Source organism: Anas acuta, chromosome 1 (assembly GCF_963932015.1).
Source record: "Anas acuta chromosome 1, bAnaAcu1.1, whole genome shotgun sequence".
NCBI classification, from domain to species: Eukaryota; Metazoa; Chordata; class Aves; order Anseriformes; family Anatidae; genus Anas; species Anas acuta.
In genome coordinates this window covers 101660837-101684606 of record NC_088979.1, presented here as the reverse complement: position 1 = coordinate 101684606, position 23770 = coordinate 101660837, and the positions used below count along the sequence as shown (strand labels likewise).

General features: G+C 41.0%; 1 protein-coding gene across 3 annotated transcripts in view; it reads left to right on the top strand.

Annotated features, from left to right (window-relative positions):
* The first annotated feature begins 8938 nt into the window (after window positions 1-8938).
* The window catches only part of CXADR (CXADR Ig-like cell adhesion molecule), a 33486-nt gene continuing 18654 nt past the window's right edge, over window positions 8939-23770 (top strand). The window contains exon 1 of one of the 3 annotated variants that reach the window (XM_068690236.1): window positions 8939-9430. In XM_068690236.1, the coding sequence (XP_068546337.1) occupies window positions 9352-9430 (79 nt within the window). In that variant the 5' untranslated portion in view covers window positions 8939-9351. Of the gene's footprint in view, window positions 9431-15220; window positions 15243-23770 lie in introns of those variants that run through there. The other 2 variants (XM_068690216.1, XM_068690227.1) reach the window with 2 other exon arrangements.

Sequence of the window (23770 nt, the reverse complement as noted above, 5' to 3'; positions counted from 1 at the left end):
ACAGAACTTTTAGCTTGAGGCAATAAAACATATTAAAATATACTATGAAATAGACATTACAGCACCTATAACATCTCTGGTGCTTACAGTATTTCCTGTATGAAGAGCAAAGATTAAGTGTTTACCAAATATGTTTTTAAATTTATCTTTTCACATTTTTCCCTTTCAAATGAGCAAATACTTTATTATACAGCTATTCACATGAGACAACTAAGGAACAGACAAGTGAAGCAAATTGCACAGAGATTTCAGCAAACAACAAAATGAAGAATCTGGCTGTCCTGCCTCCCCCTCTCCTCTCCATGTCTTGCAATTTGGTTTTGAACTCCTGAATGCATTTTACTCATCCTCCTGGAGCATTTCACTAATTGATGAAAGACTAAGATATAATTCGTAATGACATTCACCACTGAAATTTGACTTAACAAGAGGCAATAAGCTGAAATCATGAAGGAGACTGAAAAATGCTTACAGAAAAGCAAATTACAGAATTTTAAAAGTAGTTTCATTTCCTTGTAACATTCTATATCAACAAAGTTGCATTTCTTTGTTCATTCTGTGATTGCATAATGCCCCAAAATACACCACAGTTCCGCAGTAAGCACCACTTTCAATAAGCAATGACATCATCGTAGTTTGACATTAGACTAACAGTGCTAGAGTTCCAGTTAGGGGCCACTTCTACTAAGCAAATACTTTTCACTGGCTCTCTGGGAGGCCATTTAAACAGGTTTCGTTGTAAATAGTTATGCAAGCCATTACAAAGGTTGTTATCAGTGAAAATATGTATTCCTTACACTGTCAGCATTTTTCCCCCAAGCTAATGTAATTGCAAAGCACTATTGAAACTAACCCAACCCGTTTAAACAGCAGGAAAGAAAGTTACATAAGCCTACCTTTAAAAAAAAAAAAAAGTTAGCAACGTAGAAATGCATCCAGGTCAGCCTGGAATACAAACTGGAACTTTCCCTTATGATAGGAAGGTATTTAGATACAATGCAGAGAACCACAAAGATACAAAGAGAGAATCACAACTAGGGACAACCTTTGGAGGACTTCTGCTTGGGTTGCTGAGCAAGGTTCAAGCAGCCATGTCATACACTCCCTTGCAGAAACTGGTGAAGTCCTGTCTTAAAAGGACCTTTACTTTTTCTTCCAGGGGTAAAAATTCTTCTAGAACTTCAAACATGAAGAATTAGAAACTATCCCCTAAAATTAAGGGAAGAAAAAAAAAAAAAAAGTAGATTCCATGGTCCAAAGTCCCAGTTGCACCCATGGGGTGGGGCCGCAATGAGGGAAGCAATGAAAGGCAAAGGGTGTTTCACATTGCACTTTTGGACTGCTGGCAGCTTCAGCAAGGAGGGGCTGAGGGGCCGTTCTGTTCCCTGAATGGCTGGGGGGCATGGTTGTGCCTGATGCCTAACCTCACCCAAGGGCACACTACTGCCAGAAGGGGCTGAACCCTTTATACAAAACCAACCACAATAAATGACTGGTTTCTGTTGACAGATCTAGTGATCACGTGGTTTCATTTGGCTCAGGTGGAAAAGCGGTGGATTTTGTTTTCCTTTGTAGGATTAACTTCCCAGTATGTCAGTCAGATGGACCTACTCTGAGGATACATGGTAACTACACAGGATAAGGGAAATGGAGAGCAACATGATGGAAGTGAAGGAAACATTGCTAACAGTAAGACTACTATTTTAGTTGCAGTTGGCTATACAGGCAGTCATACCCATTCTTTTGCTTTCTGAGAACCCCCCTGACAGCCAGCTAGATTTAGAGGAGGGACATCTATAAGTGATACTGAATATTAATTTCAGAATAATTAAGCTCCTAGGTCTTGCTATACAAAACTTAGGGATTTTAGGGATTGACATAGTTAAATGTGGATTTATAAAAATCAAATAATCATTTAGGTTGGAAAAGAATTCTAAGATCATCTAGCCCAACCTTTAACCTAGTATTGACAAGGTTAAGTATTGACAAACCATGCTTACTAAGTTCTACATCTACACATTTCTTGAAGACCTCCAGAGATGTTGACTCAATCACTTCTCTGGGCAGCCTATCTAGGATAGCCTGGATACATGTCTACCTGAGAACAAAATTGGATTTACAGAAGGGAACCTGAAGAGGCAAAGCTGAGGATTAGACAGAAATAAGTGGAAATGATGATGAAGATGAGGAGGATGTAGCACCCATCTCAGAAATGGCTAGAAACCCTTAATATGTTGTACTGCCAGCTAACAACTTATGAGTTTTCTCCACATCCCCAAGTATTGAGATTGCATCAGAAATTATGAATATTCTTAAAAAAATAAAATTATTTGCCTTTTGTTTTTGTGATTTCTGCAGGTCTTCTTCCCAGTCTATCAGCTGCAAAGAGACTCTAATATTTATTCATTTTTTATGAAAGTTCCGCTTTTTATGAGTGTAGCAGCTGGTACTTTAAAATGAAAGAGAAGACCAAATAGAACAAGGCTTCAGGCATATTGGAGAAAATTGCCATTCTTAGTGATATCACATATAGCAAAAATAGGCATTTGTTGGAAGTAGTGTCACAATCTTTGTAACTGTTGGCCCCAACATACAGATCCTCAGTGTTATTTAACTATTTTGTTGGCAACAATGCCAGTTAACACTGAGATACATTTGTAGAAGTTGGCTCTAAGTGCTGTTCTAGCTACCCTGTGAAAAGCAGATTTTAGAGGTTCAAGCTTAGCAATCATGCTTCCCTGGAGATGGAGAATACTAGACAGCTACACAGGAAGTATCTCAGAAAGCAGCCAGCTGAGGACAGTGTCTCACACTGATGAAAAGTGAGAGGTGACGTGTGGAGCAACAAGTAAGTTGTACAGGCATATACGCAAGTGACTCCGTATAACTAGCTAGTGGACCTGAAATGGCACCTACCCACCCACCTGTTCTTGAGATCTTAAGCTACGAACACCTTCCTCACATCAGCATCAAATTTTGGTTTGCCACTACCAGATGAAACAGTCTGTTTTCCCATCCTGTACTTGCAGTCCCTATCTCTTATTTTTGGCCTGTTATTTTATTCCTCCCACTGCTTTTTGTGCTGACACTGTGTTCTTCTACACCCTGTTGGCTTGTACCCAGACCTTCAAACATGTGAGCTGGCAGACCACAAACAGGAGTGATCTGGCATGCTTCTGGGATCTGGTTCGCTGACAGAATAAGAAAATGAATGTCAGATGAAGTGAGTGTTACATGCAGTTGTCTCTTTCCTGTCTTAAGCACCTTCTTGCTTCTTCCCATAGCTAATAGCTGTGTAACAGCAGAGTTACTGCAGTCACTAGAAGTACTGCACAGCAGACTTGCCCGCTCTAGTCACAGGCTCTCCCTCAAGCCACTTAACAAAGTAGGCCTCAAGCTTGGTACGAAGGGGTGATTTCCCCTGATTACTGAGGATCTTGCTTCAGGGGTTCTGAGATATCATCTCAGGAAATGGCTTGAGCAGCTTGCTAATGACTGGGCAAAGTCTGCCGTGACAACAGGAGAAACTTGCTGCTTAGCAGGAGAGTGGCAGCTGAGTGCCAGTTCACAAAATGTTACCAGTGTCTGTAGACTGCAGATACCAGAGAGGATAGTAGGTGCTAAGGTGCCATTTATAAATGTTTTGCCCAAATTAAATAATCTGAAAGTTCATGATGGAGTCCAAGCATTCATCAGCTATTTGTTCAAGACTATCAAAACTGACCAGAATTAATTTGGGGATTAGATAAGAATTGACTCTGACATATCTGCGATTATCTTTCTGCTTAACTGAACTCCCTGAAGGGACGGAGAAACCCCTTCCCACTACTCTTAGCTCACGAATGCTCTTGGATTTCAGCTCCAGTTTCTCTACTCTGTCCTTTCAAGTGTGTCCTCCTGTTCCTAGTCTTGCCTGTTCGATTCTCAAAGGATCATCCCTTTTGTTCTGGGCACTAGAAAAACATACTACAAACACCCTCGTTCTGTCCACAGATGCCAATTTTCCCAGTGCACCTTTTATCTTTTTTTGTGGGTGGTTTCCTTTTGGGTTTTGTTTCCAGTGTGGCTATTCAAGAATCCATTCCAGTGCTAAGATGTTCCAGCTGGAGACCCAAACTAAGTATAACCCATAAAAGCCATGCAAGGAAGAACATAACTCCTCTCTCTGGCTGTAATATTTAAGATCTATGTTAGGGGTACAAGCAGCTGGATGAGTTCCTTCCACAAGGAGCCAATTGCAGGAGTGGGAATCCAGCACTTCTTCAGTTGTAGTTGCGGTTCCTTCAACACAACTGCCCCGTGATGCAGCTAATTTTGCTGTGAAGTGAAAATAGGCCAAAGCTGAAAGGCCAGATTTCATGAGGCATCTAAGATGATTTAGTTATTGCTACAAACAACAAGCATGGGCCTGTTCTCCCAAGCCTTTCTCACAGCTGCACTTCCTCCTACCTTGTGCTTGTATGGCTTTTAAGACACCAGCAATGGTCAGTAATCTATTTTGCAGGAAAACTAAGCTGATAAAAAAAAGTGAAGAAGACAATTATTTGCTAGTCTGGAGAGCTAAATTAGCTCACTAAGTTGTCAGATGGCTATCAAAGCTGGCACAAGGGTAAGTCTGGCGATTGTGTAAGTGAAGAGAGGGGACTAGAATTGTGCTTTTTGTGAAATGCTGTTTCTGGGTCATAAAGGCATCAGCAAATTTCTCAGTTGAAATTCAATGCAAAGAGAGAGAGAAAGGGAGAAAGGAATGTGAATGTGACCTCTTTGGGAGAAAGCATAATTTCAGATCAGCTGCTAAAGAAGCACTTTCTCATCATTTCAGGAAATTGCTTAATATCTATTTTGCTTCCTATGTAATGGAAGCTTTCTTAAATCCAGGTATATTCGTGGTGAATATTAGCTCAGAAAAATGGTTTATTACTGTACACAGCTGTATTCTCAGTTGTATTACTGTTCCAATCAGGAACCATTGCATTTTTACTGACATGCATATACAATGAAAGTCTGAACACAAATATATATATATATATAATATATAATAGAAGATGTATAGTATTAATATTTTTACAAAGACAAATTACACAGTGTACTCTTCTTCTGGACTTTAAACAAACTAAATCTATTTTATATTACATGGGTTCTGCTTCCCTTTTATAGTGTAAATGTGTAACTTTAAATTTGGGTAAAACTAGCTGCCATCAGTAGGGAACTGGTGTTCCTTCTTACTTTCTGCTGTTTAAGCATCCAAGGTGACACACAAGTGTAAGTAACCTAAGAGAAAATTATTGGAGCCAATTTATATTTCTAAACTTTAATATCACAGGGCCGCAAAGGTGTAAATTGTTGCCCTCTTAGGACATCTTTGCCAGAAACAGTTTCTCCAAAAGCGGAGTGTAGCAAGGTGTGAATTGTACCCTGATAACAACTGTCACTTGACTGAGGTGTTAAATTTCGAAAAAGCTGTTATTTCAACTCTGAACAAGACAGTCTGTGAAAAACATTAACCCGAATTAAAGATAATTAAACCCCAGCTATTGTTGGCTATTTTTTTTTGTATTTCTTTTTCCCAATATGGGATTGTATTTAGTTATCATTATAAAAAGGTAGCAATTTCATGAAAGCTTAATTGGAAAGAGCCCAAGATCATTAAAGAAAAATGTGGACCTCAATCATCGGTTCTCCCAGTCAGCAATCCATCCACCCTGGTGTGGAAACTAAGGTCAGGAAGTAGGTGGTGATACCTAGCTAGATCAATCCCAGTTGGGAAGCTGGAATGCTGGGCATGTCCCACACAGGAATTTGACTTTGCTCCAGGCTCTGCCAGTTGGGACACAGCACGAGAGCATGCACTCAAAGCATTACTGTGAAATACACAGTGCTCTGTAAATTTGCCATCTAAAATCCTTTGCTGTAATCTCCCCATGTTGATGAGACCTTAATGTAGCCTGTATCTTGACCCTGGTAGCTATTTTCAGCATATCAGCCTGACTTGCCCAAGGCTGGTTTAACTAATGTTGATAAGGGCATCTAGAGCCAAAAAAAAAAAAATGGCTGTATAGACTGCCTGCTCCTCACAGCAGGGCACAAAGTATGGTATAAACAGCGCTGATTCTTCTGGGGAGACAAAAAAAAAAAAAAGGTTGGGTCAGGTGGACCCTCTGGTAGCTCTGGATGTGGTTGCACAGCAGCTTAAACTGCTCTCAGCTGGGCCGCACACAGTCCTGCCCTTCCCCAGCCTGCCCCATTTTTGGGGCCAGCTGGCACTCGGGCAAATAAGCAGGAAAACAGCTCGTTGAGCTGAGGTGTCTGAAAACAAAAGGTACTCATCTTTGGCCAACCTGGCTTCCTGAACTAACTTAGCTAGTGTAATGAGCCCCAGCGCTGGCATGGAGCAGTACTGTGGTGTCAGGGAGAGGGCAGGGTTGCTGCGCCCCTAATTTGAACTACCATCCTGTGGGTGGATTCACACCTAACAGCAGCAGCCTGAACAGAAACTGTCCCCTTCCACTCTCCTGGCCAAATGTTCCTGCTCCTTCTATTGTCTGGCTCTAGCCTGAATTATAATGTAAACTATGCAGTCTATTGGTCAAGAAGAAAACTTGTCCTGGAACAAAAATGTGTCTACTCCCTTCTACAAGTAGAAATCTAAAATCAAAGTCCCAAGGGAGTTTTTGACTTTTTCCTCCTCTTTATATATTGTTTGTTTTTTTTTTTTTTTTTTTTTTTTCCTCTTCATTTTCTCGAGAAATACAGTTATCTATGTTAGGAGTCATATAGTCCTATGGGCAGTTTTCCATCAAGAGTTGTGCTGTTTGACCACAGTGGCCCTTCCACTCAGCAGGAGGAAATTGAAACATAGCCCTTGTTTTCCTTTCATGACAGGGTCACAATACCACGTGCTGTACATTTTCTTGATTTGTGTAATAGAAACACAGATAAGTCCCATTTCATTGATTCTGTATCACATCTCTACGTCACTTCAGTTGATATTTTTCCACTCTTCTCCAAAAAAAAAAAAGAATTAATAATAAAAGCTATTTCACTTATACAGGAAGGTCAAGTAGATAAGGGTAGGTAAGGAAGTGTTCCCAATGCAGGGAACAGAAATTACTCACAAACTGAGATTTGAATTGACGGATAGTTTATCCTCAACAAAAGTAGAGGGAAATTGCAAATCATTTTATTTAAGCTGTGAAAGATTTAGTTGTGGATATACTGACCACCTCCCCATTTTGTAAGCTTATTTTAAAATTACTTATGAATTTGTGGTTTTTGTGTAAAAAGCTATTCAAAAACTTAAAAAAAGATTTTATTGGCATTACTTCAGGATATCCATAAATTTAGACTGACACTAATGTATAGGTTGTCATACCGAGTTTTTTCTTAACTTTAAAGACACGAAATGTACAGTTGTACATTTGACTTAAATCTTAAGATTCGGGAGCACAAGACAACATTCTCCATAAACAAAATGGTAAGCAATTATACATTTGCAAAACGTAGGTCTAGACTGTAGGTCTCCGCTCCAGTGGATATCTCTTCCTTGTGGAGCAGATTCCGTGTTCAGTTCAGGTGCTTTTTTGGGGGCTTGATCCAAAATGTCAGCATTAGTCAAAATCCGTTCAAAAAGTTTTGAACTTGACCTTTTCCTTTGTGAGTGGAATAGCTTTGGTCATTTTCACAGTTGTGTTTTCCGTCATATTGTTTAGTGTTCCAGGAAGTATAGGCCACTCAAAATTTACAGTGTCATATCCTCTAATAAATCTGGTGGCTTTATGCCCTATTACCCCGACTTTGGTCTGCAGTGAGGAAGCATGGATATCTTTGCTTAAAAAAAAATAAAAATTATTATTTAAACAATGCATTTTGACGTACTCTTAATTTGCTAGTGTAGGACAGTTTTCAGGAGTGTGAACACAAGTACATCAGTATTGCTTTTGATTTAAATGAGACCAGAAATAGGTCTGTCTAGGCTAGACAAAGTGTGGATTTCATGTCTCCTAAATGCAGTACAGTATTTATTTTAATTACTAGCTAGGATTTATTCCACAGAAGGATGAGCATCTCCATTCTAATGATGAATCATTTTCTCTTTCTGTAATGATTGTGATTGCCTCATTATACTTTCCATGGCATATAATTTCTGTGTTGACACAAGTGGATATACAGCAAAAAACCTCACTCATCCAGTCAGCCTAGGATGCTGAAAACAGATTACCCTTTAAAGCACAAGTCTGTAGCACATATAAAACAACAGAGGAAAACAAAATCTGAATATCCCCACTTTGAGGTCCCAGTCCCTTTAACATAATATTACTTTAATGTTATTTTCTTTCCTGGATAGAGAGGAAAGACAATTCTGTTTTGTCATTACAAAAAAATTCCCCTGATTTAAAAGTCTATCCTTTATGTACAGTCTCTAGCATCGTAGTGGGTAAGTTTGTTTTTGAAAGGAGATCTAACAAGCACTATGAACTGTCATGCCCTTACAAGATGGAATAAGCAGTACTTAGGTGCATCTTCATGGAAAATAGCAATGCATTTACCCTATTTATCAGGAAAAAAAAGAAAAAAAAAAAACAAAGATTGTGAGATGGTAGGTAAAAGCTGCAGCTTTCTTTACAGCAGCCAACCATTTTGAAAGATGCTAGCTCATATTCACGCCTTCATTACTCCAGCAGAAATGGAGACACCACCACCTGCATCACTAGGAATCCCTGACTGAATGGAAGGAGCAACACGTCCTTTATAGCTAAGCAGTCGGGAAAATACCCTAATATATACCCTAATGCTCATTTGATCTAAAATTTACAAGGGGAGAGAGGACTTTGCTTTTTAAGCTTTCATCTCCCACACACCCATAGAGTATTAACGTATTTGGAGTTTATTATGGGCATCAAAGAAAAATACCACAATTAACAGTAACACAATTCCTGTCAAAAACAGCGTAAGGACACAAACGATGTTTTGTGTTTGTGTAAGCATTTTTATTATGGGGACAGCTTCTCAGTACGGACGGGGCAGGGGGCACATCAAAGGACGCGCTACCAGCACGGCGTATCCCTTCACGAGAATAAGCCACAGTGGCAGAAAGCCTTTGATGCCCGCTACCAGCCCTGGCGTTGCGGTGTACCCATCAGACTGCTGCGCAGCGGTGGCTACTCGCGCACAGCGACCCAACGCAGCACGGCCACCGGCCGCCACCACACACCTCGGCCGCCGGGGCCCGGAAGTGACGGGCGCTTCACCTGCTGGGCGGGGCGCGCGGGGCGGGGCGGTGCCCGCCCGGGGGGACTCGCGGGGCCGGAGCCGTTGGTGGCGGTTGCCCGCCCGCTCGCGCCGCGCCGCGCCATGGAGCCGCCGCTATCGCTGCCGCCGCCGTCGTTGGCGGTGCTGCTGCTGCTGGCACTCGCCCTGCTCGGCTCCGCCGGTGGGCGCCGGGACGGGACGGGGCGGGACGGGCGGGCAGGTGGCGGGGAGGGAACCGGCAGGGAACGGAGGGGAAGGGCAGGGAAGGGAAGGGAATGGAGGGAAAGGAAAAGAGGAGAAAAGAGGGGAAAAGAGGGGAAAGGGCGCTCTTGGGCTGAGAGAGGGGGCGGTGGCCGCGGTCCTCGTGGCGGTGCCGGTGTCCCGGCTTCTCCCCCGTGGCTCCGGGGCGGTGGCCGAGGCTCGGAGCCCTGCGGCGGGCGGCGCCGGGCTTTGTTCGCCGCCAGCCGGCGGGGGGCTGCCGCGCTTCGGCTCCCTCCGCCACCTCGCCGCGTCAAGGCGACCTGCGGGCTTCGATTTTCTTTCCTTTTTTTTTTTTTTTTTTTTTTGTCCCTTCTCCCCTTATTGTATTGATCTTGCTTATTTATTTATTTATTTTTTAATTAATCTTTAACGTGGTGGCGGTAGGGTGTGTGTGCGAGGCTGCCGGGAACGGGCGCAGCAGCTCGGGGCTGGGGAGGGGACTCGCCCCGCTGGGGGAATGGGAGCGAAAAGGAGTGCTTTTAATCAAATTTAATCAGAAATCCGAGAGAAATCGGCGCCCAGCGCCTCCCCCGACCCTGCATCCAGCCGCCAAGTTGGTCTTAGCGTGGAAGGGTGTAAGGGGCCGGGTGGCTCGTCGAGCCCTCGCTGCCCAATTGTTCTGGGCTCAGTGAGGGTGCTGAGGGCGGTTGGAGGCTCTGGTGGAAAGCTGAGGGAATTCGACGTGGGAGAAAGCCTCTGCGTTACACGTAAACCCGAATCCATTTGATTTTCTTACTGGGAGAGAACAAAGGGGTGGATGTTGTCAAACAACAGCAACGAAAGCGTGCCTGGCCTGTTCGAAACAAAAAAGTAGGCAAACGCTTGGCTAGGTGGCTGGCGTGAACTCGGTTGAACCGCGTGCAATGTCAACGCTTCCTTCAAGTGACTTCGAAAAACATGTTGTGTGCTGCCTAGAGGTGGCCCGAATTTATGTGAAACTGCGGAAGGTGACAGAACACCTGAGGAGGTTAAGGTCTACAGCAGAGCACGCATCAGCACTGGCAGGAGGACAGATTCTGTTTCCTGTTGAAATGCTAATACCGTGTTGATGTCATGGGGGAAATTACTCATGGGATCAAAATTCTGCCTGTTTAACAGAATGATGGGCTCTAATCTCATGCGTAAAGAGATATCGGTAGTTCTGCATTAACTCGCTTTCTCTAAGCAGAAGTTGTGCGTGAACTATGAATCACAAGTATTTAATGTCTGGGTTAGTGATTAAGGTTTGTACTGAAACACTTCATGTAACAAAAGCTGGGGAAGAAAGATCGTCTCGAGCACAATTATTGGATATGCTGTAAATGAGCTGGATCCCTGCTAAGATATCAAATATTACAATGCTATAAAACTAGAGATAATTGTTATACGATGAAATGCAAAACCGGAACCAGATTTCATGCCCCAGCTTTACAGAAGTGTTACAGGTGTCTTCAAACTTCACTGTGAAACTGGATGACTTCTTAAAGTAATATATTCATAGTGTGTTTTGATTAGGAATATTTTTGCATGGTTATTTGGATGACTAGCCTGAATGATGCACAGATTTCATAGTCCTCTAAAAGAAACAAACAAAAAAAAATAGTTCTTCATTGGAGCTGATCAGGGATTCCTTGTTTTTTTTCCCCCTATTAAATAGAATTAATATTTCTGTCAGTGGTCCAGATGCACGGTGTTTCCTTTGAGGAAACAGAGAGCAGTAAGTTGCCTTTCTCTGTATGGACCAAAGTTAGAAGAAGCCATTTGTGTGCAGTTGTGTGAAAGCTGCTGGCAGTGGAGCATGGTCTAGCTAGCTGCTCAAGTCCTTGCTTGAGTTTGTGGTAGTGGAGTAATTTATTGTGGTACTTCAGGGCTTCTACTGAAAGTTGTTTTATTTTTTTTTTCCCTCCTTTCCTGTAAGTCTAACTTTCCTTGTTTCCACCTTGCTAATAGTAAAAGACTCAAAATTACTGATTTTGTATAAATCAGGAGGCTTCTCTTGACTGTACAAAATAGACCCTCAGCCGGCAACCATGCTGTGCTATTCTGTGTTGAAAGCGAGAGGTGTCTGGGTGTAAGCCGTCCCTGAACCCAGCGCAGGGGTTTAATCTCTCTGCTAAGGTCAATTTCACAGTCATAAATAATCAAATTGGGAACTTCCTCTTCCCCTTGCAGGAGGGAAGGGGTTCATCCTTGAACACAAGGATACAAGGGGAGAACCGTCCTCTTCTACCCTGTCGTTGTAACTAGTCCTGCATTGATTCTAGCAACTGCCTCTGTGTTACTTGGCTGTGCAACTGATGAATAACTCATGGTGGTTTCTCTTTGAGTTGGTGCTACTGCAATGTGACCACAGAACTGGTTGGGGTAGTGAAATTGAGTCTTTGGCTGCCTTGTGGTCGTACAGTATGAGTTCATATTTGGATCACTTTTTGTAATTGTGAGACGTTTTCTAAAGCTATGTTGATAATTCTTCTCTATCTAAAAATGCACTCCAAGCACTGTGGTAAGTGAAACTTGATGGCCATGTGCAAGGTCTGTTGTTACGTATTTTGGTTGAGTATGATTGGTTGCTTCAAGTAGTTGGGGGGTTCCCAAAATGTGCAAGCTCTCTTTAAATTAATTTGGTAGCTGTCACCAACAAATCCTTTAGAAGGCTAATCAAAATGATATACTCTTCAGCTTCTGAATACTTTTTTAATGAGAAAATGTATATTAAACTGTTTTCCAAAGGATAATGCAGAATTTTGGTTTAAGGAGGTGGTGATTTATTACCACTGGCAGATAATTTTGTTAGGTCTTATGGTTATGCAACTGTTTTTGATGCACTCTAAGTCAGCCAGCATTTGGTGGCTGGTATACTTCGCCAAGTATGTGTAAGAAGGAACTTAAGCCTGCTCATGTTTTTATGCAGCACCAGGATCTTACAGAATTTGACTTTTGAATTTCGATACCACAGGATCATTCCCATCCTAGTCTCTATTGCTAAGCCGCATATGCTTGGTCAGTTGAAAAATTATTTTAACGGCTTGCAGGGTTCAAGTTCTTCTTAGCTTTTCATGTCAGTGGACAGTTAAATGATGTTCAATTCTCCTTTCCTAGATTTCCCAAATAATAGTATTTTCAAGTCATATGAAAAACTTTAACCAGCAATAGCTGAGGTTGTTGGGTTTAATTAGTTACTGTTGTGACATCAGCCTTTAGATTTGAATTACAATCATTTTGCTTTATCTAATCTTCTGTTTATCAGAAAGTATTTTATGCATTCAGTGTGGTGCTGCAAAAATGATTATAGCTTGTCACTTTGCTCTGCTCTGGCTGCCTCCCCTTGCTAGCTTCCCCTGTGTTGCATCAAGCATCAGCTGCCTGTCTGCCTGTCTTCACTTTCAGTGCTTGTCACAGCATTCTCCAAACCAGATTCCACTTCAGCAGTGGTAGTTTCATCTCTATATAAATGACTTTTTTTTTTTTTTTGGCTTTCACTGCTGTTTTCCTTTTTTTTTTAAAAAAAATTTTTTTTTTAAAAAAAAAAGTTTCTTATGAGTACTTCTGTGTTTTGCCTTTGATTCCATTCGTGCTTCAAGAAGTTCCTTGTAACCTTGTAAGCATCTTTGGACCTGTCTTGCTATTGGAGTGTTTTAAAACTCATTTGCCACAGTGACCTAGGAGATGAATACGCAACAGAGAGCTTGTTTTTGGGGCCAGTATTGATTCATAGTACTGTCTAACTAATTTCATCATTTGTTGTTGCTTGCATGTGTTCATAAGCTTTTAATGTCAGGGACTCCCTTTTTGCTCATGTTGCAACTTCTGATTCATTTCATGAAGCTTTTAGATGCTGTGTGAAACATTAAATAAATTTCAACAGTTGTGTGGCTCAGCAGCTTGTAAGAATACCTTCCCTGCCAATTACATCAATTTAGTCACTGCTGGCTAAATACACAGTTAGCTAGCTTATGCTGCCTTTTATTTAAATTCATCTTTTTACTAGTTTGCATCTGACAGGGAATGGTTATTAGAAGAGCCACTTCAGCCTGTTGTCATGGGAGTAAGTGGCAGTGAAGCTAACCTCTTTCAGTAGGAGCTGGATCATAGCAAACCCTTCATCCTTGCTGGTAATTTTATTTACTGCACAGCTGTCTTAGTTGTGTGGGTGAATGGGTCTGAATTGAGAATCCTTACATTACCTTTTATGTTTTGTTTTGTTTTGTTTTTTAACCAGTTAAGATTGCCTGATTTGGAACAAGAAAGAGTTGTGCCAACAATCTGTCCTGCTACAGGGCAGGAATGAGTACCAGGAAGATGGCGGAAGACTAGTTGTGTGTGATCAGTGTTCTCCCACGTGAGAAAAATACGTAACCCTGGTCTGGGGAGCTTTTATGGGGAGTCTGACTACATCGCTAAATCAGGCAATTGGTCAGTTGTATGGCTAGATGTTACCTCAAGGATTATTTTTGCATCCATTTCAAGTGGTAGTTGGCATTCTTCTGGCTCCACAGTGAGCGTCTTCAGGGAGGTTTAAAGTCAGAAAAGCATTAAATTTTTGTAAAGTTTTATAAGGTTGTACTGTTTACCTGTTCTGTTTCTGGATCCAACTCAGTGGGATCACTGGTCTTAGTTGTAAGCAAAAGATCAGCTGTAACCTCAGACTCGTGTGGGTGAAGGGTAAAAATTTGTTTCTGGATGTCATGTACTTGTTGGATCAGGTATTCTAAAACTGCAGTGTGATAGACAAGTGGGATCTGAGCTCTGGTGGCTGTAGGCTGCAGCCAGTCCTGAGCTGTTCAGCAGTGACGTGATTTCCTTTAGCTGCTTTTGAGAAGCATCTGAAGTGCTCAATGGTCACAAGTTTTGCAGTTCTGCTTGCTGCTACCTTTTTTTTTTTTTTTTGTGATGTAGCACATAGAGTTGTATCTTTCATGCCCTGCAGCTAAAACCTACATTTGGCATGTTGAAAGATGATTAATCAACAAGAAATATTTGGGGTGTGTGTAGGAAGAAGGATGAAAACTTCTTAAATTCACAGCTGTTTTAACTAGTGTGGAGTGATATTGTATAGGTAGTTGAATTTTCATATATCTATAGATCCTGCATTTTCTGTTTTTTCCTTCTAGATGTATTCACCACTTAAGCTATGAGGAATGTTCCCTCTCAGTTAAGACCTATAAAATAATGCATATGTATACATATAATGACTTATTAACTTTCTGTCTATTTAGGGTGGATATTCTAGTTCTTTGAACATGTTCCTTTCTGGCTATTTCTTGCAGTGGGGAGGAGGGAGGCAAAAACAAGCAGCTACTCTAAAACACCACCACAACAACAAAGACAACTCACAAAGCAACAAAAATATACTACTGAATAAAATAACTTTCAATCTTAATGTAAAACTTGCATGTGCTATGAAAAAACGTGGCTCACTAGCTCGGAAGAGCCCAAACCCCTTTACTCAAGTGAAAGTAATATGGCTGCTCAGTTAAGTGCTTGATTGTACTTAAACTCCCTAATGCATTGACTGACAGATGTGCCTAATGCTTTCACACTGCAAAAGGACTGCTTCATTCATCTTCCTTTTAAATGTCATCAAATTGGCAGGAAAAAAATAAAATGAACCATGTGACTTGATTGCTTAGTGGCTGTATAACCCTTCAGTATCAGTTGGGTAGCTGGAAAACATGTGACTCGCAGGGCTGAAAGCACAAACCAGCTGCTGCAGTTGGTGTGGACTGGTAGAGGAGAGGCAGGGTTTTGTATGGGTAAGTAAGGAGTATCAGGATTTGTTGTTTTTTCTTGTTTTGTCTTTGAAAAAAATCTCTGTAATGGTTGGACACCATTTCTTTTTACTCTTCTAAATGCTATGTCACGATGATTCCTTAATGCCACTTAAGTGCAGTGTGAAGGTATAGCTTCACATTACACCCAGGTGCGTTACAGATGCGATGTGGTTACATCTGGTGTGACTGCACGTGTCCATCTAGGTTGTTGCTGCTTCAGTGGTGGTTTTGGGTTCCTTCTTCCTCTCCTACTGTCAGAGTCAGTGCTGTGCAGCTGATGATTGAAATCACTCAGCTGGTACAACAGAGGACTTTTGGAGTGTGTTATTTTCTTACTGGACGAGTTCATTAAGTCAAGTCACTCTGTGGCTGTGCAGCATAGGGATGAGCCCTGCTGCTTACTCTGAGGGCTGGCAGCAGCTTGGCTGGTGTAGGTGTAACGCAAAATTTCTCTATGGGGTGGGGCGTCATGGCAGCGTAAGAAAATCCTTACCGAGGCTACAGCAGCCTCTCAGCTTTTCTGTGTCTGGCTTTGTACTACTGAAACTTGTGCTTTTTTGCATGAAGTGTTTTACTGGCATAAAGGGAGGTGACAGTCAGAACTGAGGATGAGAAGGCAGGACCTCAGTAAGTCCGAAGTCGTCTGGTTGCCTTTTCCTAAATACTTCAGGTTGAGCAAAGTTGTACGTGACCATTTGAACGTGACCAAGCATTAAAACTCAGAATTCATAGTGGTCTACAGATGTTGGGCTAAACAGTATCCCCATGCTTAAAATTAATCTTAATCCTAATTTTTATTATAATAACCCTTCCCTTTTTATGTGTGGCTGCCCACCCACCCCATCCCCCAAGCATATCCTTTACTTCAGTAATGAGATACGAACTCTCCCGCTCCCAACTTGATAAGTACGTCCCTCTTAAGTAAGGTCATCTGCTGCTGTAGTTGCTAGGATACGTGGCTAATGACTTTGGGTTTAGCAACAAGAATAGTTTCAAGAATGTGCTGAGCAAGTTAGGAGCACAAGGACAGTTGGAAAAGGAAAGGAACATGGGGTAGAATCAAATGGGATATCAAGGGAAGAAGTGAAACTTGAGGGAGACGAGTAAAAGATCAGTAAAGCTTTAGCCCATGCTTTTTAAGATTTCCTTTGTTGCATAGCTATTCCAGTTGATTTCAGTGAATTGCGGTTGGGAATGAAATAAAAATCATGTTATGTATTTACAGGATTAGGGTTGTTTGTAGTTCTGTTTGAGTCTTAGAGCTTAAAAAAAGTCAGTAGATTGGGAGAAAGAATAACTTCTGAAGTTACTGTGCAGTATGCTTTAAACTGGAGCTCGAGTATGCAACTCTACATGAATTAGAGCAACTTATTTGTTTGATCCTGCCACAGAACTCTTCCATTGCAAGTAACGTCCAGACTGAAAGAGAATATTTTTGTCTTCAGAAAGGCAGTATGCTTAGCCTGTTTCCTGTTGGTTTTACTGCAGTTTTTCTTCTTTTCCATTGTGTAACTTGACAGAGGATTTGTGGATTCAGGTGAACTCAGGTAGAAATTCAGTAATTTAATGGTTATTGTTGAATTGATTTATTTTGTCAGATTTCTTAGCCTAGGCTAATGCAGGATTGCTTCAGTTTCTGTTCAGAGCAGATACCTTTAAGATGGTGTTTGTGGAATTCTGAAGCAGAATCAGTGTTTTTGAGATGTTCTGCAGAAATCAGGAGCTTCAGCTGGCAACACTCCTCCATTTCTGGAACTGGTCAGATTTTAGGTTCTGTGCTACTTAAAACCATGTTTCTGTGAATCTGGGGATTGGATAGTAAAAAGGAAAATAAGGCTTATTCTTAATAGCAGAGTCCTCTTTAATATGGAAGCAGATAAGAAGTCAGAAATAAGCAGGGAGAAAGTAAATCCATGATGTCACCCTGGTTATTTTGAGAGTAAGTGTAACTGAAGATTTTGCATGGTAAATGTGCCTCCAGTAAGTGGTGTTCCCAACCCTGGCTGCTCAGATGAAGTGAAGTTTGGAAAGACAAACCCACTGTTTGGAGACCCAGCAGGGGTGTAGTTGATTGTCCAGGTGATAGAATTTGCCAGGATCATTTTGACGTGGATTTTTTCCCATGTTGTGCGTTAAGTGCTCCTGCTGTTTCATCAGCTTTCTCTTTGTAGTTTATGGCAGAAGCTTCCTCTGTGCTGATAAACAGCTTCAGTTTGTGTACAGCATGTACCGAAAGCTTACCCAGACCACATCTCTGGGAGTTCGATCTCTAAGCTTCATCCTGCTACTGGTGAGGCAGCTGAGATGAAATGTGAAAGAGAAAGGTTTAACATTGTGCCTCTACTAATGCTATCTACCTAAAATTCAATCTCTTTTTCAGAAATTGTTTTGTGGATTTATTTTCCTGAACTACTATATTGAGTCTGGGACTAAATAGGCTAGGAAGGAGGAAACAGTGTTTGGAGTTAAGACTGGAAGCCAAATCTCAACTTTTTCTAGGCTAGTGCTTTTATTTTGAGATGTTTACTTTCTCTGGCTCCATAAACTTTGGATCTTTTCTGCATAGTAGAAGTGCTTCAATAAGTTGTGTCACTGGTTAGCTTGTGGAGTGTTCACCTAGGAGATCACAGATGCAGGTGTGAACATCCGTCCAAATGTCGAGTCTGCTGTCTTCAGAGATTAACAAGTGTTCAGCATGGTGAACTTAGGCTGGTAGGCAGGCAGGTTTTTACCTTCTCTCTAATCTTTTTTGACAGAGCCTTTCTGAGGTTTAAGTAAAGGCATAGTTTGTTAATGTTGATAATTTTAGAAATACTAGATTGAAGTGTTGGATGTTTTTGCTAAGATGGTGTGGTGGTGGGTTTTTTATTTTCTACTTACTATGAACTGTGGTTTATTTTCGAAATCTGTACTGTAGCATTGTACAATAGCCACAGTTAGCATCAAGCACTGCTCTGTAGAACATATTAAATATTAACTTTCTAAAACAGGCTGGATAGTACTTTCTTTGTTAGAAAAGCTTTACAGTTTGTTTTTACCAACGGTTCATTGACTGCTTGCTTGTTTCTGTCCCTCTTTTATTCCTCTTAGCTAAGATGAGGTTGCTGTGCTGGTTCTTCAGTGACTAGGAGTCTAACTAGAAAAGTTGAGAAGATGTGTATTGAGCTAATAGGGATTTTGGATTCTGTTCTGAAACATCTGATGAGAATCTGTGTATGTGACTGTAAAATAGAATTTTAGAGTTTTATTCTCATGTCAGAATTCTCCAACTCTCATTAATTTCCCTTCTAAAGGGAAGACCACTGTTTCTTTGTGCGTCCTTCAATTAAATTGCATTTTTTTTTTCTTGCCATTGGTTCTATAATGCTTACTAATTTTAAAGTCTCTTTGGTGGCCTTTCTTCTGTGTTCTAAGTCGTGTCTTTGGAAAAACAGTGAAGTTGAGAAAATAAATCTGACTAGAGCTGGTTGAAAAATTAGAATTGACTCTCTTCCCTTCATTTTCCGTTTACCCCCAAGTTGATCAGCTTGATTTTTCTGAATCCTGGTAAAACTTCCTCAGAAACTAAGGCAAGGTTAATCCTGTCTTTCAGACCTCATTATGACTAAGGGACATGATGTTCTCAGGATTTTGCAATGTGTTGGGGCTTGCCAGAAGTTCTAGAGTTTAAGATGTGGAAAGGTAGACACAGCAAATCCTCATAGCACATCTGGCCCAAGTTCCTGAAAGTTTTGACTTTAATGGATTGCTACGCTTTCTGTTTGAGGCAAGATGCTGGGAAATTGTGAGAACCCAGACCTAAAGCTAGGCTTTGTGGCCTTTGGGGATCCCACTGGTAAAACTAGGATTCAGTTTGCGGTGTGGTCAGTTATGATACTGTGGGGGAAAAAACCCTAAGCAAGTTCTGCAGCTTGTGGCCCTGCTGGCTTTGCTGATGCGGCTTGGATGGTGGGTGCTGTAAAATCACTAAAATTAGTAATATCAAAATCACTAAAAATGAATAATATCAAATGTTCTTTTCACTTTATTTTTGCTAAGGAAACTTTTATTCCACTTATTCTGTTAGAAGCACCCTGCCTTGCAGAGATGTTCGTTGGCATCACTTGGAGATACTGACTCTTTGTGTAGTCAGGAAGCAGAAGATTGTGAGATGATGACTTATAGGGATTTGCGCCATGAGGAAGGCTTACAGTGTTGGTGTCAGACTGTGCCAGTAAGCAGTGGGAAACTCACTCTGTTAGGTACTAGTTGGTAAGGACATTGGTGTAAGTTGACTTTCCAGGTGTTATGGTGTTTTATTTCAGAAATGCAGTTTTGTCAAGGTAGATGTGGGAAAAAAGGGACAGTTGGGGAATTTTGCTTTATACTATTAGAGGTAACTTAAAATAAGAGACTCACTACGGTTGAGAGGCATAATCAGAAGTAATACGAGTGGGGATTTGATTCTCAAGACTGAAGTCTGTCAGGCAGAAAGATCTGATCACAACTATGCAGGCAAACATCATCTATAAACTATACTTTGAAAGAGTCTCTTAAGTGAATTTTGTAGCTTGCATTTCTGATTGATACTTCTGAAGACCTCATTCTGTGAGGAAACCTTCATGCATTTACAGACATTTCCTGTTTACAAGCTGCTATTGGCAAATCATAAAGTTTTTGTGGAGAGCCTGCTAGTACAGGTGAAGTACTGTGCAAATGTAGAATGTATATTGATCAACTACAATTTTAAGTGCAGCAAGATACGTGAGCTCAGTTCTTATTCCACGGAGAAGTCGTCTGTGCTTCTTTGCAGTTGCACTCTGTAGCAGTTGCTATTTCAGACATTGGTTTTAACCTGGTGGCAGTCTTGCCTTCATGGTGTAGCTCTGCTACTCCTGTCCTCTCTGTGTATTTCTGTTGCCTTACCTTCCGTGCCAGCTGATGGCTTTTCTAACCTTACCTGTTTAAGAAGGGATTGTGTTCAGTGGGATATGCAACACTGCCCTAAGATAGTGCTATCTGATTGCCAGAAATGTTTTGGTCAAGCTAAAATTTACACTTCAGTTTGTGTAAGCAAGCAGCCCAGAATTCCAGTGTATGCTGAACTCTTCACATTTTTCATCTAAAAATATTTATTATTTCTGCATTTAGTATTTAACGAAAATTTGTCTTCTGCTACTTGTGTTGGAATGGGGAATGCATTGTTCCATTTGTTGTGTTTTCTGTTTTGAAAACTCTTTTAAATGATACTAAAAATCAGTTTCCATTAAGTTTCATCAAATACACCATTTTTCCTAGATTAAAAATTTAATAATGTACTTTGCTAAACTGTGTTCCACCTGAGTGCTATTTGATGGTATGTCCAAGTACTCAGAAGGCATTTCTACAGTTTTCTGAAAAATGGTATCCTGTTTTGCACTCCTTTAGAAATAATGTGAAAAACTTGTTCAGTCAGTGACTTGCAGTAGGGTCAATTTCTCAGAGGAAAATTAAATAATTCCACATTGAGAACCTTAAATCTAAATGCTCAGAACCAAAATGTGTATTGACCTCTTACATTTCTCTGAAACTTTTATAAGGGATAATACTAACTATTCTGCATCAAGGAATGGTACTTGTCTCTTCTTACCCATTCACAAAGGTTCATTCTTCTGACTATCCCTGCTGAATTTGAAATGTTTGTTGGTTGTTTTTTTTTTTTTTTCCTTGAAAAAGTATTTGGGAATGATACATGTTTGGACCCATGTTTCTATGTTGATATTTTTCAGTGTTTTTTTTTTGGGGGGGGGTGGGGGAGGAATCTGTTACATGCTTCTGAGTCTATTCTTCACAGTGATTTGTTAGCTGTAATTAAAAATCAGACAAGTTCATGCTAAGCACCTTTGAATAAGTGGGATAGCTAACTTGAGGAATCACCATCTTTCTGGTATGTTCAAAATAGTCTGAAAAGTCTGAAACTTGATCCATAAAACTTCACTAATAAAAACAATTTAGGTTAGAAATTAGGAGACATTTCTTTTCAGAAAGAGCAGTCAGGCATTGGAAAGCGGTGGAGTCACTATCCCTGGGGGTGTTTAAGGAAAGGCTGGACCTGATGCACATGGACATAGTTTAGTGGGTGACATTGGTAGTAGGGCAATGGTTGGACCAGATTATCTTGAAAGTTTTTTCCATCGTTAATGATTCTATGAAATACAGATCTTCACTCAGTCTGATAATGTCGTACTAGCACTTAAATGCCACAGATGATCCTCTTATGTTTTGAGGAGTACACTAGGGGAGTGAACAGAAATTTAATCTTTCTGATTTGAGTGGAAACTAGAGGAGGTGAGGCTTGGGGAAAGCTTGGAGACAACGCCATCTGATCACTGTGGGCATTAGCTTCATATAGGTCTTTAATGCAGTTAACTGAATTGTTTGCATTGAGAGTGACCTCAATCATCTAACCTTCTGCTCCAAGCAGAATCAACATTGAGTACTTCAATCTTGCCTTATGTTGGCTGTCACTAAAACAACTGCCCTGACTTCCTTTTTGGTTCTTTACAGCTCATGTGCTATCAGACGCTTTTCTGGCCAATCCTGCAGCCAATTCACTCACAGGATGCTTCTCCACAAGCCTTTCTTCCTTCATCCCCAGCACTCCCACCTCCTTTTCCTTTGTTCCCAGTTCTGTGGTCAGTTTTTACTTATTTCAGGTTGTCTTCGTTAATAGCGTGAGTAGGTAATGGTAATAGTTTAAACAAACAACAAAACTACTACTAGTAGTAATAATGCAATGATAATCGTCCAAGAGTCATGGAAGGTAAGCAATCTCTTAGCACGCCTGCTCTAGCTAAACCTTCTTTGCCAGCATACATGTATCTGGCAGCAGACGGGTGTCTGTTCTGCAGAAGGGGATCTCCAGCTAGTATTAACTGCCACTCCTTTCTAGTGCTAATGCTTGATTAAACCCAGCTGGCTCTGTCATCTCCTTTCAACTAAGATGCTTGCTGCTTCTGCTTGTCAGTTTAACATTGATGAAACAAACAATGGACAGAGTAGAAAATAGCTTTATCTACAAGTGTTCATAGGATCATAAGACCACAGAATGGTTTGGGTTGAAAGGGACCTTAAAAGGCCGTACAGTTCCAGCCCCCCTGCTATGGGCAGGGACACCTCCCATTAGACCAGGTTGCCCGAAGCCCCATCCAGCCTGGCCTTGAACACCTCCAGGGATGGGACATCCACAGCTTCTCTTGGCAACCTGTTCCAATGCCTCACCACCCTCTGAGTAAAGAATTTCTTCCTTATATCTATTCTAAACCTACACTCTTTTAGTTTTAAACCATTATGCATTGTCCTATGACTACCCTCCCTGATAGCTGCTATTCTTCTTTCTTGTAGACCCCCTTTAGGTATTATAAGGCTGCTATGAGCTCTCCCCAGAGCCTTCTTTTCTCTAGACAGAACAACCCCAGCTCTCTCAGTCTGTTAGGAGGTTCTCCAAAACCTTGATCAGCTTTTTATGGCCCTCCTCTGGACTTGATCTAATAGGTCCATGTCCTTGTGCTGTGGTACAGTCTGTTTCCAGAGTTCAGCTGGAGCTTCTCCACTATATGGAAAAGTGCAAGTAAAATAGTAACTTGAGCTAGTGCGAGAGTGCAAGTTAGAGCTTATGTGCACTGTTTGTAGTAACTTTTATTATGTCTGAGGCTATAATTCTACAGATGCACCAAAACAATCTTAATCTTGCTGGACAATCTTCTTGTGGCCTTTTATCTGTTGCTGTAGTGGTAACATTCAAGTGACTACATCATAGCCACAATGGACAGTAGCCTCAACATACAAAAATGACTCTGAAAACCTGAACATGATAGCCAGCAAGGTGGACAAAACTGTGGGTGTAAAAATGCCAAACCTATTTCCATAACAAGTCAATGGAGATTTCTACTTCTTGATTGTGATGTATGTTCCTATACACTTAAGGAGGGAAGCCTATACCCTTTGTAAAATAAAGGGAATCTTGCTTCAGACCTTTGAGCAAGTCTGTTTGGGTCACTATATGGATTATTTTATGGGGTTGAAGTGGGGAAATACTGTTCAGAAACATGTTTTCTGTAGTCACCCATATGGATAAAGATTATATAGCCTTTTTTGAGAAGTAAGTCTGGTAGGAAGGACAAACAGATATGAAAACTCCCTGAGGTTTTTGGAAGGGATGTGTTTGTCCATTCCTCCTAGATAAACCAGTCCTTATAGCTCATCACAAAGTAACTTGTCTTGATCTAACCCCACAGTCCTGGTTGTCTTTGTCACCATTTCATGCTCTCATTTTATCAATGAGTGAGTAGCTTGTGACTTTTTTTTATTCATTCCAAATGTGTCATTGGAAATATTCTGTATTTTCTGTTTTCAATAACTTCAAAATTTTCAGCAGCAGCCTTTTCATTTATTAGCTTCAAATGGGACTCAAATTGAACAAAAAGACCTTTCAAACAAAGATGCAATTGCCTATGGGATACAATTCCAAACTAAGTCTACCCAGCTTTGCA